Source organism: Molothrus aeneus, chromosome Z, assembly GCF_037042795.1.
Source record: "Molothrus aeneus isolate 106 chromosome Z, BPBGC_Maene_1.0, whole genome shotgun sequence".
NCBI classification, from domain to species: Eukaryota; Metazoa; Chordata; class Aves; order Passeriformes; family Icteridae; genus Molothrus; species Molothrus aeneus.
The window spans coordinates 3,497,863-3,514,098 of NC_089680.1; the positions used below are offsets into that span (position 1 = coordinate 3,497,863).

Genomic DNA, 16,236 nt, shown 5'->3' on the forward strand with positions numbered 1-16,236 from the left:
GGCTGAGGCTTTGAATGTGATGCATAGTTTTGTATTGCATCATTTATTAATCTAGTAGCTATCTAATGTAGATGGCTGGAAGAGACCTGGGAGCAGAGACACAGCTCTGTTCAGTGTCTTGTCCAAACCACAGAGTGTGGAATCCTTTCTGTTTGATATCTTCAGTGCCCAGCTGCCCTACTGCTTGCATATCCACTTTCCAGAGGATGGGCTATGTTATGACCTTACCTACTCTGTCTTGTAGCTTAGTAGTTAATAAACTCTCCTGGGGTGCTATGGGATGATAATTCAGAGATTTTCAAATTCTGAGTAAGTCTCAAAGCAGAATCCTACCCTTAAATTGCCTATTAGTCTGCCATTTTGAAGCTTAGTTGGATGAACTTATTCCTGCAGCAGGTGAAATGTTTTGGATGATATATAAAGCCCTTGGGTAAAAGATACATCATAAATAAATGATAATGGTCAACATGAAAGTCTATTCACAGCAAGTATTGTCAATCAACATGAGCAAGTATTGAGAGAGATTTAAGGTTGAGACTTTTAAAAGAGCATAAGAAATACATTTCCCTTCAATTTTCAGCAAGGGCTGAGGATATATATATGTAAACTAAACTGTTTTAAAAAATCCTAAATTCTCAATAGAGTAAAAACTACAGGATTTTTTGCTGCGTGCTGCTGCTCATAGAAATGGTCCAATGTTAATATGTGCATTCCTTTTTTATCAGACCTTCCTGCATCTTAATATCTCTGGAGAACTGATTCTGTCAGGAGGATTCTGATCCTGACCGACTGTTGCCATGGTATTGGGTTATTCTGGGCTGTGATCAAGAAAAACAAACAAACTTAAGAAAGATACTGGCTTTAAAACATATTCTCAAGCCACAGTGCCTAAGACGAGTTTTTGAAAACTAAATCTTGATTTTTTGTACAATGAGGCAGTTATTAAAAGCTTCTGAAAAAAAACCCATACCAGTAACAAGAAGCACTGCTGTGACAATAAACATAAAATGAGAAAAATGCATGAGGAGGAAATGGGGCCAATTCTTGCACTGTTTAAAATGGTTCATTCTCATTTAATGACATTACTCCACACTAAAGTGAAACCTTCATCTTTTCTGAGACCCTCTAAAAAAGTAGAACTTTTTGCAGATCGTATCTCTGCTGTCTTTTTGGTATTACTGAGTTTTTGAATTGACTGCATAATAAGGAATTTGTACATGTCTCCAATTCCTAGGAAGTAATATAGGTTTTTTTTACACCTGTTAATATCCATTCTGTTACAAGTCACCAGTTCGTACTGGCAGCACTGAAGAAGTTTCTGATAATACATGAGATAGTATTTTCTGTATGCAGGCACTTGCATAATATGTTCATATTCTTAGAGGACAGAGCTCCCTTGATGGGAAAAGAAGAAAAATGTCCTAAGAGAAATCTTTATTATTGGGGTTGATGGACCTAGAAGGATGCACAAATTTCAGCAAGGAGTGTTTACAAGGGTAAAACAAGCAATGTGAATTTATATAGGGAACCGGGGAAGTTTTCTGCAAGTTTGTAATTTACAGATGGATAATTTTGTCTGCCAAATTACTGAGCGTGTTCTTCCTGCTATGCAGGCAGAATTCACAGCCATGAGGGACCAGTATATGCGAGGTGGAGAAGGCTTCATTATCTGCTATTCCATCACAGACCGCCAATCCTTTCAAGAAGCAGCTGAGTTTAAGGAGCTCATTTATCGTGTCCGACACACCTACGACATCCCCGTGGTGCTGGTGGGAAACAAAATAGACCTTGAGGAGTTCAGACAGGTAAGAGACTTCTCTGCTGGTTTTGGCTTGGTTTTTGCTTGGCTGCCTCAGGGATTTCTGCAGCCTAAGTTGTGCAGTGCTACTGAGAATTATTAGCACAAGAAGAGGTTTAATCAAAGAGCGACAAATTTGTAATGAATTAAAGTCTTTGTGGTGCTTTTCATTCATATGTTGGGGAACTTGAAGCAGCCTTGGCAAATCACATCTAAACTTTCTCTGTTTTTACTCAAAAAAGCTTTGACTGCTGTTGTCAAAAGATTTATATATATTCATGAATATATATATATATATATATATATATATATATATATATATATGAATATGTTGAATGTAGCATAGAAAGAACTTCAATCAGGATATTTGTGGAAAAATACCTTTGGTTTCTTTGACATTGCCAGCAATTAAGCAGGTTTGTTTTTTTCCCCCAAACATACTAGATTTGGTTAAAGGTTTTTCAACCTCAGACTGAAAAAAAAAAAGTAAAAAAAAAGAAATATATGAGAGACTGCATTTGCCTGAAGATCCAGTGACTGTGCTATCAGAGTGTTCAGGTAAAAAGGGGACATGTAAGACTTGAATTCACTTTGATTCGTATACAAGATTTCAGCGACCACCATCCATAGAGCAACAGAATTTTTTCAACTACAAGGTCAATGACTGTGGCTCTCTCAATGTCTTTAATAATCTTTGCTCGCTTTTTTCCTTTTGTTTCCTCTCTACTTCTTCTTTATTGTTTGTACTGGTGAGCTAGACAGAGATCATATTAGAATGGCTTGGTGTACTGAAGAGAAAATATCTTCGACTAGAACTGCTTTAAAATATCTGACTTCTGTGCAGGCATATGTAACACTGAAATAAAATGGTGTTTGTTTGGTTCATTAGCATCTGTGCTCACCAATCCTATCTGTCACTCTTCTCCCCATTTCGTTGTGTCCTTTATTCTACCTGAAGAAAATCCAAGACAGCAGTGAGCCTGAAATTAGTCTTAAAGATCTGATTATGTACATTTAAAATGTCACATCTGTTTTCCAGATCATTGGCTTCCTCCCCAAATCAGGCTGCGACAAAACCCTGATGGTGACAATCCAGCTGCAGTTTAACAGGGGCTACAAACACATGTGCCAGAACAGAAGGAGAGGGATGAGGGTTTGGGGAAGGATGTGGGTTCAGTTGTTTTCCTGAGAGAACTGGACATTCACTCGGTCCCAGAGCAGGATACAATTGATTACCTACAGCTATCCCTAGATGAGGTTTCAGCAGTGCTCTATTTCCTAATTGGTACAAAGATGCTCTTTCACCAATCTTTGGCACTATCTCTTTCTGATCTCAACTTTTGTTGAACTTTTATATTTTAATCCCTGTCAGCATATATAAAAATGTATGCCTGGTTTAAATACTTTTACATGCTCCTTGGTGATCTTGTCTGGAGTCACAAACAGGAAAATTACTGCTCATGAATGTCTGGATTGGATTTCACCTGCAGCATTTTAGATTAAGGGACACAAGGGGGCTTTTGGGAATAATATTATAAACTAAGCCTGTGAGATTTGATAAACACACTAAAAGCTGTTCTATGAAGCCATCGCTGATGATCATGTCTGAATATGTGAATAAGGAAAATTCAAATTGTGGTCCTCAATTTTTAAAAGTTTTCAATGAAACAGACTTTAGGCCTTCAGAATGTTTTCCTCCACAAGCCTTCTACTAATGCCTACACATTTGGCAGTTTCAGAAGGTTTTTCTCAAGTACTGCAATCCAGACTTTGACCCTTAAGCCAAAGACTAGTAAGGTAATGTAAAGCAGATCTCTCCTTTAAATAAAGCCTTTGAATATGACTATGTGTCCATTAGCAAGTATTATGAACCAACTGTAGAGAAAAGCAGCTTTTTATGGAGTCCATAGTTTGGGATATTGTTTTTAAATTTTGATTATCTCTACTCCATGGCTGTTGTCTGCATGTTTAATTGGTGCTGAGGTGTGTAAGTTTTGGTCCTAGAATGTATCTTCACTTTAATTTCATCCATTTCAGATTCCACTCCACATTTCAAAGCAAATCCTGGTTAAGTGGGGATGAAGAGCAGATACTGCTCTGAGAACCTTCCTGACCTAAACATCCCAGTGTGTGGGATGACACTTCTCCGTCCAGCTTTAAGCACATATTAATGCTTTCCAGTGTTTCATTATTTCAGAACTGGGACATGAGGCTGTGCTGTATGTTTTACAAACACTGGAATAAGTTTTACTTGTGCTCCCTGGTAAGATTAAGCAATATCTAAGGAACTGGACGAGCTCTGGGAAGGCAGATTGAAAGGGTTCTCTTCAAGGTCGTGCACTGTGGTTACAGCTTCATTAAAAACATTTGGATGGTGGAGAGTGACAGCCAACTAACTCTGGACTGACAGGCAGCAACGAGCTGGTGATGCAGGGCATTAACATATCAATGAACAAACAGGGAGGTACACAAGCACACCAAATTCAAACAGCTGAAATATAGTAGGTGTCAGAATGCAATCAGCCAGGTTGGAATTTGACCAGGGCACCAGGGATAATATTGTTGCTTTGTTTAATGACATTTTTCTCCTATGAATTTCATTAAAACAACTGTAATGTTATTAATGTTATTTCAGGACATAACACTAAGTTCAACATTCGTGAGCATCATTTGCATTTAATGACAATTCTGCAACAATTAGATGGGCTGTAGTGGCTTGGCCAGACAAAGCTGTTGTCTGAAATGTGAATCCCCACACAGCACAGTTAATGATGTATGCTGCTTTCTTCAAATCTATCAACAGGACTACTAAAAAAAAATTATTCTGCAATTAAAATTGCATTTTAAGACCAACACTGCTGAAAACCAAAAAGCGATGAGTTCATTATTTTTAAATGATATTTTCATTTTATGATGGCTTCAGTGAAATTATAGTTTTTATGTGTGCATGTGATTTCTAATGTTCTAAGAAATGGCTTTTTCTGTGCTCCTTCTTAAAGCAAGTTTTAGTTATATTAACCAGCCTAAAGAATAAACACTTTCAATTTTCTCTGAACAAGATGGGAAAAATTGTGCAAAAACGGGATAGAAAAGAGAGTAAATCATTATCTTGATGTTTATGTGGTGACAAGGTGCCCTCCATCCCCCTCTGAACAGGCATGAATTGCTTAGGCATTCACAGAATCATGGAATGGTTTGTATTGGAAGGAACTTCAAAGCTCATGTCATTCCAACCCCTCTGCCATGGACAGAAGCACCTTTCACTAGACCACGTTGCTCCAAGTCCCATCCAACCTGGCCTGGAACATTTATCCTTGTCCATTCCCTGATTTTTCAGCCATTGCTCTAAGGAACACTTAAGTATTATATGCATTCTATTCCATAGCTATTTGATAGAAAAATACAGAACTAAATTATTAGATAACATTTTAATTTCAGTGTTTTCAAACAGCAAAGTCATTGGATCAGTAAATATATGCTTATATGTCTTTAATTATCATCAGATTTTCAGTAACATGTAGGACCAGCTGTTCAAAAATGCTGATACTTTCACTTTAGGTAATGATGATACTTTCACCTTGTCTCTTTATTCCAGATGAACACCTGATTCACACTGTTTAAAACATGTGTAACAGATAAATATCTAATTAGAACATATTCATCTTTAATAAATACATTAAAGCTATTCAAGCTCATGTCATACTAATGTTAAATTGCAGCTTTATATAAAAAAAATTAATCGTTAGCACCTGTGGCATTACTGCAATGTTGTTTAGAAAATACACAAAAGTGTTAACCTACTGATTACTCCAAAATATTAATTATATTGACAAATTTAGAGGGGGACTAACTACTCAAGCTCCTTTTAATAATGTGCTGTAAGTCTGAGCTGTAAAACATTCTTTCTAGAAGCTTTTTTGAACTTTTGATGTAGATGTTAAAACCCCTGTGGAAATTCTAGCCATGAAGAAATATCACAGCCTTCATGGAGCAATTTTTTCCTATATTTGTTTTTTTTTGACCCCAGAGGAATCAGCTGTGTGCTCAGTTGAGTCCACGGATAATATGCTGATGTCCATTTCCTCTGAAGTTAGGAGGGCAGCTCATGTTTCTTCCAGTTCCTGGCCTCTCTGGGAAGCCTGTCATCAAAGCTGTTAGTTTTGCCAGTATGGTTTTGCTCCTGAAAAGAATTATGCTGGTGTTTACGTTTCCACCCATAAGTTATCTTACTGGTTTCAAGCAAAAATTTGAGAGAAACAGCGTCTTTGAAAGCATTTCCCTCTACAACCCCCTCCTTTAGTAGGAAAAAAAAATCAACATGAAATCTGCCTTTTCCATCCAGAACTGTAGTGGTGGAACAAGGGGAGTGTGTTCAAAGTGAAAAAGAGTATGTTTAGATCAGATGTTAGGGAGGAATTCTTCCCTGTGAGGGTGGTGAGGTCCTGCCACAGGTTGTCCAATCCTTGGGAGTATTTAGGGCCAGGTTGGACATGGCTTTGAGCACCTTGGAACACTGGAAGTTGTCCCTGCCCAATGGGAAATGGGAAAATGGGGGTCTTTAAGGTCCCTTCCAACCCAAACCATTCTGTGGTTCTGTAATTCTATGATTTAACACAGAGCAATATATAACTCAGAATGCAAATGTATTACAGAGGTTTCATTGTAATTTTTTCCTCTGAAATTTTATTATACCAGAAAATAATTCTCAAACCAGGATTACAGTGAATTTTCATGATCAGAACCAGCTGAATATTCTCACTTCAATGAGATTTTACTTTGTATTTTGCTCAAGATAGGGGGACTGGTTATCAGACAATGTGAATGTCAACTTTTAGGTTTTCATTTTGACAGTTGCTCTATTTTCACGCTTCTCAAACCTTGAAATATCAGTTGAGTCTTAGACAGACTGAAGTTTTTGTTTAGTTTTGTTTTGCTTTGCTTTGCTTTGTTTTTGTTTAGCTTTATTTTCTTAAAAACTCGTTTTGGTTTGGTTTCTTCTGCGTGACTAACTTTTTGGTATCTATACCAAAAAAATGTTAGTTTGTACCTTCTGGTGCCTGGTTGAGACACTGAAAATACTTCAAGAATATGATATTATATTTTCCTTTTATTTTTCAGTGCATGACTAGGAAGCACTGTTTACTAGATGCTCCCTTGCTCATATTATGAGTCATGAATCTGTAGTATTATGAATTTCTTACCTTAGCATCAGGCTGAATTCTCTTTCTTTTGGGATTCCAATTCCTTTGAAATTTGTATCTGTACTTCAAGACCAGCAATTCCACTTCCTCTTGAAAACATTAAATGTAAGGTAGGTAGAAGTGTCTGTACTGAAGAAAGATTCTTGTTTCCCATTATTCAGACAAATGTCCTACACAAAGAATGAATGGTTTCAATTTTCCTTCTGAACTTGAACTGCAAGTCAAGGGAAATGCATTTTTTGCTGCTTGTTAACAATGAATAGTATACATTTGTGCTAATTACAGACATTGTAAATTGTGAGATTAAATGACTTGGCTAGTCTCTCTATAAAATCCATGCAGAAAACCAGGATTTATCACATATCATAGAAGTGTCTCATAAAATGAGATGTATCTGCCTGGGAAGAAGTCTGTCTTGCTGCTGACAGCAGAGGGAGGCTCAGACAGCCATCTTCTTTGTGTTTTTGTGGTGGTGTTTTGGTGAGATGAAAACTTATACAATTGTTTCTGACATATTTTCAGTTCAGAATCCAAATTTACTGATTCATTCTGTTATTGATGCTGTGAACTACAGACTGTACTTCTGAACCATGTACTCGTTTTTTCTTTGATTTTTGAATTAACAAAATCCTAAACAACAACTACAAAACCATAATGGAAGTTTAATGGGAAAAATCTTGAGGAGAATATGGCACAGAAAAGCAAATTCTTCATTATGCAATGTCCAGGAAAGGGGGAGGTAGGGAAGGGTCTGGAGGACAGGTCTGATGAGCAGCAGCTTAAGGAGAAGGGAAAGGGGCTGAGCCTGGAGAAAAGGAGGCTCAGGGGGGACCTTGTGGCTCTGCAGGGCTCAGAGAATGGTTGGATCAAAGGCCTTAGAGAGCTTTTCCAACTTCAGTGACTGTAGGGTTCCCTTTATTTGAATTTTTTATTGCATTTTTAACTCATTATTTCATCCATTTTTATTCCATTTGATTGTTCATTTCCCATGGATATTCATGTAGTTCCATTTTTCCATCAGTGTCTGATGAAAATCAATTGCATTTGTAAGGAGCTGCCGTCATCAGTTACATGCACTTGCCTACATATTTCCTTCTCACATGATATCACATCATATTCTTTGTTTGAGCTTCAAAGTCTGTAAAATATAAGCAATTTTTTCTGTTTTGATGGAGCTATGACAGTTGTCTGAATATTTGGAATTAAAACTACTGAAGTTGTCATGGTGTTTTATAATCCTAGAAAACTGTCAGACCTTTGAATAATCACTTTCTTGCATTATCAAAATGCCTATCTGGATTCTGTAAAGTTCTTCTACGACTCTGACTTCTATTTACTTTTAATTGATTTTGATTTTTCACCATTTCTTTTATGCTGGTCACTGTCCTAAGTAGTCTTTCTTGTACAATTTTTAAAAAATAATCTTTATAGCATTTTTCCTTCTGAGAAAGAAAGAGAGAAAGAAATAGAGAAAGAAAGAAAGAAAGAAAGAAAGAAAGAAAGAAAGAAAGAAAGAAAGAAAGAAAGAAAGAAAGAAAGAAAGAAAGAAAGAAAGAAGAAAAAGAAAAAGAAAAAGAGTATGTGGTTTTTCATGTCAATGCAATTGTAGTAGAAAATTTGGCAGCTGTAGTCCTTTGTAAGAAAATTCTATCATTATCAAGAGTCCTTAGCAAATATTAATTTGTACAGAGTTTACCTACCTCCTGTCATTGCAATGCTTTCATGTTTCCACAACTTCCCCCAAACCACAGCTTCACATTATCCAGGCTGCAGTAAATGCCATCAGACACACAGACAATTGTAATGAAACTGCTGGCTCATTTCTCAATTTATAATTGTGTTAACCTCTAGTGAACCACTCAGTAAGTCCTGTAATTCCTTCAACATGGAGCAGAAGACATTTGAAGGGGACTAAGATGCAGATAACAAGCTGCTCAGTAGCAGAAGAAACAACAGCAAAAACAATAGCTGCGCTGCAGATAATAAAACGTTTATAATGTAAAACCTGGATATTCAGAGATAAAACCAAAGACAGCTAATTGCTTGTAGGTGAAGCAGGACAAAGCAGGACGTGTAGCCAGGGGTATTCACAGGGGAGGGTGTTGCAAGGTCACTTCACTGCCAGGGATATTAAACAGCAGCAAAATTTATATTGTTTTGAAAGGCTCACAGTACTTCTTATCTCTACCTACTTTAACTTCACCATCCACCTCAGAGATTTTTGTTCTCCCCATATGCTGAATCCTGACTTGGCATGACCGTGTGTGATTTCAGTGGGAGAGCACCTTGGAGGAGAGGTGTGAAGGTACAGACAGCTTCTCCCACCTCTTGCCTTACTGACAGAGGCTGCTCCTCAAGGTGAACTTGGGCTGAGATTTGTCTGCTTGACCTGCAAATTAACCAGATTGACTCTTGTGAGGGTTTTCATATGTGTTCATGCCAGCAGGACCTTTCTTTGTAAGTAAAGCAAGAAAGTCATGTTATAAAACTTCCGCACAAAACTCCTGCAGGGTTGGAAGGTTGGGCTTGATTGCAAGCAAGTTCAGGTTGCTGCATCTTTCCTTAGAATCCCTCAGAGGGAAAGATGTTGGTTACACAATGACCAAACATTGTGAAATACAGAGAAATACAGCTTGCAAGGGAAAACATCATTTTTTGGGTGGCTAGGGTTCAATCAGGAGCCTGAATACATGCCTGTGCTGGATATTTTCTGTGGTTTAACTCCAGCCAGCAGCTAAGTACTATGCAGCCACTCAGTCATTCCCCTCTGCTCCTGGTGGGGAGGAAAATTTGAAAGCAAACAAAAGAGAAAAAGTAAACATTTTAATAATTGGGATTAAAACAATCTTTAAAAAATTATATTAGTGATAATAGTAATGAAAAGGAGAGTCAGGGAGGAACAAAGATCAAGAGAAACAAGTGATGTTCAGTACCCACTGACCGATGTTCAGGGTGTCCCCAGACAGAAATAGGCAGCTCCTCGCCAAATTCCCCCAGTTTATGTCCTGGGCAGGACATTCCATGGTATGGAGTAGCCCTTTGGCCTGTTTGGGCAGCTCTCCTGGCCATGCTTTCCCCTGACTTTTTGTGCACCTGCTCACGGGCAGAACATTGGTCATTAAAAAGCCCTTGCCTGCAGTGAGCACCGCTAAGCAACAACTAAAATTTCAGTGTGTTGTCAACATTATTCTCATTCTAGATCCAAAACCACAGCACTCTACCTTCTTTCTAAAAACAAAATTATCTCTACCCTAGGTGAAACCAGGAGAAAAGAAAGCTTTGGAGAAAGATCATCATCCCTGAAGGGTTCCCATAGCTCATTTTTCACCAGCATAGGAAGGTGTAAGGAAAGAGCTGCAGGTGGCTCTCACTCTGCTTCTTTCCCTGCTCCAGGGCTGAGTGCAAAATGCCGTTTTATTACTTTTCCATGTATTTGCCAAAACCTTCATTTCCCTGTGAATCTTGCTCCTGGGGAGTGTATACAAGCCAGGCATCAAGCTTTTGTTAACACGGAGGAGGAAGAATCAGTCCAAACTTACTGATTCATTCTGTTATTGCTGCTGCTAACGACAGACTGTACTTCTGAACCATGCACTCATCTTTCCTTTGATTTTTGAATAAACAAAATCTTAGGACCACGCCACAGCAGGCAGAGCTGACTGGGGCACAGTTCTGGCCCTCCACCTCCCAGGCTGGAAGCAACACGACCTCAGGATTTATCCTGTCATTTTCCAAACTGGGGCACACATGTGAAGGATGCAATCTTTACATACTTGTTGCTGTTTTTACAGCAGCAAAATCAAGATTTCAGCCCAACTCTTACATGTTTAGTACAGTTCCAGTTCAAGAAACTGTTTGAGCATATGCTTAATTAGGGTGGAACTAATGCAAGTTTTTTTCAATTTAATCTGTACTTGAGTGAAGATGCTGTCCTGAAAGTGAGACAGTAAAGAGCAACTTTGTAAAAATAAAAGTACCATTTTAACATAGACAGGCAAAAAGTGGGATGTTTGTACAAAAATGTGAATTTCTGGAAGAAGGATAGCTTCCTATGTGTTTTTTTGCAGTAGGAGGTCAAGCTACTTGAAAGTAGAAACTTTGCCAGAATTTAATTACAGCTCATTATGGTATTATTAATAATAAGAGCATGACCTAGCATTTAAAGAAATGAAGATTAATCAGTTTTATCATCTTTGATTTTTTAAAATTTGCTTGTATTATCATCTTAATGACTCACATTTTTTTCCCAGATGAGTTAGAAAGTTAGAGAGATTTGTTTTTAATCATATCTAACAACTTACCTAAGAATAGCAACTTTAGTTTAACACAGTGCGACATTGTTTAAGTTGTGCAGCCATGAAAACAAAAATTTTAAAAAGTCCCTTATCCCTCCTGCCTCCCAAAAACACAATGTAAAAAAGTAAATTAAGGGGAAAACATGTGTTAATATCTCATCCACAGTATCCAAATTTTACTGTATAAAATCTATGGAAAAATGGCAGCTTCAAAACCTCTGAGTAAATTGTTTGATATTGCACAGTTATTTCAAGAAGATCCAGGAAATCATTTAATTTAAAATGACAATAAAGCACATTATTGTACTTGAAACTCAAGATGTTAAATGTCTGCAAAACATCAAAATTTAGGATTCACTGTTAGTCATTTACATTACTAATCAGATATTTTCGTGGATCAGAACCCCAGAGACTGTCGTGTGTTTGGGTATGGCATGCTGTTTATTTGAAATTAATCTGTATTGGGCTTGATACAGCTCAGTATCTTCATCCACCCTCCCCTGATGAGTTTTGCTTCTAAAACAAGGAAAGGATGAACCTCCCTTCTACTATTACTGTATTTATTTCCTCTGTCACTCAGGAAATGCTCTTACTCACTGTTTCCATCTATCTCATTTTCCCCACTGACTACAATTAAAAATGTCAATAAGGAGAAAAATATGTCTTGTCAATTTTTTTTGGTCATTTGGTACAAGCCCTGAGACATGCATGCAGTTTTCTGTGTGCTTGTGTCTGTCTGTGTGTTTTAACACCATAATTTAACACCAACATTGTGCTCAGTACAGGATATTCATCAGCACCACAGGCCACCCCAGGTATTTCTGTCATAAACAGTTCAACACTGAAATTTTGAATTCACTTTACATTTTCTCTGAGGTGGTGGGGACTCACATAATGACGTGACTAATATAATGTCTTGGGAAAAATAAAGTAAAATTTGCCTTGGTTCCCTAGATTCCATTCATTTCTACATCTTACAATTTATTGAATTTTAAAACCTGAGGAAGCATGAGGTGGTTGTTTTGTTGCATTTTCCATCCAACCTGTTCTAAAATCAGAGTGATATTATGCCAGATGTGCTTAGTCTGGGGCTACCTAAACTGCAGACCAAACCTTGTGACCTTCCTATCATTGTTTGAAACCTTCCTAGCAACTAATTTAAGCCCCACACCAGCTACAGTTACCAAGCCCTGGAGTATTTTCCACTGAAGCCAAACCCCAGGATTAGTATGAGAGCAGGTGGTCAGACTGAGAGGAATGCTCAAATCCTCAAAGCAATCCAGGCATTTTCACTTAATTCTGAACTGATGCAGGAATGTGCGTGTCAGGTGGCATCCCTCTGATCTGTTTTGCTCTCTTTCTCTCTTTCTTCTTGTATGAAAAAAATTGTGTGGATTTGCTCCGCTTAATGTAAAAAAACATAGATCTTTTTTCCTAACTGTTTTTGTTAATTGGTTATTTGTTAGAGGTCAGGGGGAGATTGAATGTGTTTGTGTGTTTTGTGCAGTCAAAGAAGGAAATAGAAGAAGAGGTGGGTGAAAGTGGAGATTATTTATGTTTTCCTTATAGTGAAATACACTTTGAGCACTTTCCAGACCTGCAGCCTCTGGATTGAATTGCGGTACAGATCCATGTGGCTCATTTCCCAGTGCCATCCACTGGAAAAATGCTGCTCATGGAGAAGCTGTATTCCCTTTACACCCCATTTTCTATCCCATCTGAAGTGAATCAGATCATTTCACTAATGATTGCCTGTGACTACAAGATGACTGTGATGGCAGGTAACCTTTTCAAGATTACAATGCTCTCAAAACCAGGAGGGGGTTAGAACTTGGGAATGGTTTGATTTGATTTTGAGGATCTGCAGTGCTGAGAATCCCTGAGATCTGCCAGGAAACAAACAAGCCACCACCAAAACCAAAACAAAACACCAAAACCAAACAAAAATAAAATAAAAAAGAAATCCAAAACAAAAAAAACAAAAGAATGGTAGAGTTAAAGAGATCATCTCTTGGTGATCAGTGATACTGAAGCCTGAAAGCCCTTTGGGAAACATCACACCTTTAGACATGGTGGCATCTGCAAAAAATTCTTGAGTGCCCAAGCGTAATATAAAAATTTTTAAAAATTCATGTTAATAAATTCCTGTATTTTGAGACAGAGAGTATTTCACTGTCAGATATCTTTGCTCTTGCTAGGGTTTTAACCTTATTTGATAATTATTTGTGAAGAGAAAGAATAGTATATAGGTTTATAGGTAGCAGTTCATTAATTACTGCTTTTCCTTGTTTAAAGCATACACCTCAGTCCTTTGTTTTATTAGGAGGGAGTTTTTGTGTAAGATAATTTTGTGTAAGGGTAATTCCTAGACTAAAAATCTCCATTAAGCTTACTTAATTTCTGGGGAAGAATTTTCTTGTATTCAGTGTTACTTGTTCTTCACTCATTGTGGAATCTGGAGCACAAAGCCATGGCTAGATAGGGCATAGTGGTAAAAGTGCCTTTTTACTCTATTCTGAAAATCTTTCCTGACATTCTTAGTAACAGGAGTGAAGAAATCCACATTAATAATAACTGATTTTTTCTTTATGCCAAAATATGTCAATCTAAGGCACAATTAATTTTTCAGAACTTGCTGGAGAATCTCCCACTGTTTGTACCATTGTGCTGGGAACAGAAAGAGTGACATACTTTCCACTGCTGTCAACCTGGCAGCTTTTATTTCATTTAAATTTAACTCACATACACACAAAATACTTCTTTGACTAATTTTAAATCCCTATAATATAAAAAATAATTTTATATTTGTCCCGATTGCCTGACATTTTCAATATGGAACGTCTGTAAAAGAGAAATTGGTTTTTATGGAGCACAGGTAAAAAGGCCATGTGGGAAACTGAAGATAATTAATGAAAAAAAACCCTCATAAAAACAGTGGAATAGTTCCATTGGGAATCTGTTTCATTCTACTTGTGCAATAAAGTTAAAGGCTTGTTGTTATGCCAAAATTACACAGTAGTGCAGAAATCTTTATTTTTATAATCAGCAAATTCCTTAACCTTGTGACTAGATAGTCTGCTCTTCTTGGTCACTTAAGCAAGATAGGATTGGAATGGCTGTTTTCCTTCAAAAATTAAAAATATAAAGAAACAGCAAACTTTTACAGTATAGAAATCTTCAGCAGAAAATACTTCTGTAAAAAAATGTGGTATTTACAGAAAATTAACACAATGCAATGAATAAAATGTAATGAAAAAAACCTACCCTACTATCTGAAATTAAGTACTGAGCTGTTACTCAGAAACCCCATAGGGCCATTATCCACTTAAATGAATTAAGCCTTCAGCTTCTTGAATGCATGGTTTTATTTGTCTAGGTAGTGATTCAAAATGGATACTTTAGGTTATCTCTACTTTTCTATAGTGATGGAAGTATCAAAAGTGCCTATATTATATCCTTTTTCCTTCTATGTGTGCTTCTCATTGAAATTCTACAGTCAGAGCAAAGTCAGACCTTAATGTTCTGCCTTTACCTGCTTCAATGTCTGTGGTTTTTTCTTGATGAATAATGCACCTAAATGACAGGATTTTGTGGTATTTTGTTCTGAACAATCACAGGAAAGACAGAGAATGCTGAGGTGACTTCGAATGACAGAAATGTGGGTATTTAATACTAAAAAAGGGTGTCATGAAATAAAGCTTAGTTCATTATTTATATCAAGGTAGGAGTAGTTGATATTCAGAAGATCTGCAGTCAGAACATAAACTTCCCAAAATTTGGAATTAGGACTTTAGGTTTGAGGGTTCTTTAGTCGGCTTTCTAAATTCAATACTTGGGCAGCTTATAAAAATGCTAGAAAGGAGAGGTTTTACAACTAACTGATAACATATCTGCTAACAAATCATGAGGAACAGATGGTATTCACCCAAGAGTTCCAAAAGAGTTCAAGTATAAAATTGCTGAACTATTAACTGTGCTTAAAATGGAATCAGCAACAGGGAAATGGGAGATGGCACGTGCAGAAGAGTCCAGGGAGCTGCAGACCAGTAAATCTGAGTTCTACTGAGCAAATTCATATCTACTACAAGAAAGAGTAGGAATAACAAATATATCAATAAACATGAATAAATAGGAATAACAAATATGTCAATAAACATAATTTTACAGGCAAAACTTGTAGTGGCTTTCAGAAAGGTAACTTGTGCCTGACAAATTAAGTCAACAAACATACAAGGAACAGGATTATGGCAATAAGTTTCATAAACTTCCAAAGAGTTTTGTGTGAATTTAAAAACAAAATTGAAGGAAAATATGTCACATGTTACTAAATATCAAAAAGAAGAACTAACAAAGGTAGGAATAAATGGTGAAAAATGAAAAGTTATTACCTTTTTAAGTCCGGATAGGTAGAGATATTCCTTTTTGAAATAGAACCATCAATGTCTGGAGAAAAAGGTGATAGACTTTCTATTTAACTCTCTTGGTAGGTATTTAACTTTATTTTGGGTGGTAAAATTTACAGTTAAACATGATGAGGTTTAACAACAATTCTCAATATGTTTAGAAGTTTAAGATTAATTCTCAATATTTTTAATATAAAGAGTATACATTGTTCTTAAGAATACAAAATTGGGGGAGAATTAATTGAGTAAGCATATTATATATTAAAAAATGAAAATGCTTTGTTACAGAGTGCACAACTAAACTATGGAACTCATCTCTGTAGGAATCACAAATGTAAAGGACTTTTTAATGGGTTAAAAAAGCAATTCAACCATTTATTTGAGGAGTTTTAAAGGGAAACATGACATTCCTAATTCAGGAAGTGCCTGAGCCTTAGATTCTCCAAAAATGCAAGGAGACAGCAGTAGTATTTTTTATTTTTCATCTACTTTCATGTCCTGTCTCTGAGCAAGTTGCTGCTGTTGATGATAGCATGGAG

At 36.8% G+C, this 16,236-nt stretch overlaps 1 protein-coding gene across 1 annotated transcript in view; it reads left to right on the forward strand.

Moving 5' to 3' along the window:
• RIT2 (Ras like without CAAX 2) overlaps positions 1-16,236 on the forward strand; it is a 173,679-nt gene that overhangs the window by 86,482 nt on the left and 70,961 nt on the right. Inside the window, exon 5 of the mRNA XM_066568845.1 lies at positions 1,614-1,805. Within this exon, the coding sequence (XP_066424942.1) occupies positions 1,614-1,805 (192 nt within the window). The remainder of the gene's footprint in view (positions 1-1,613; positions 1,806-16,236) is intronic.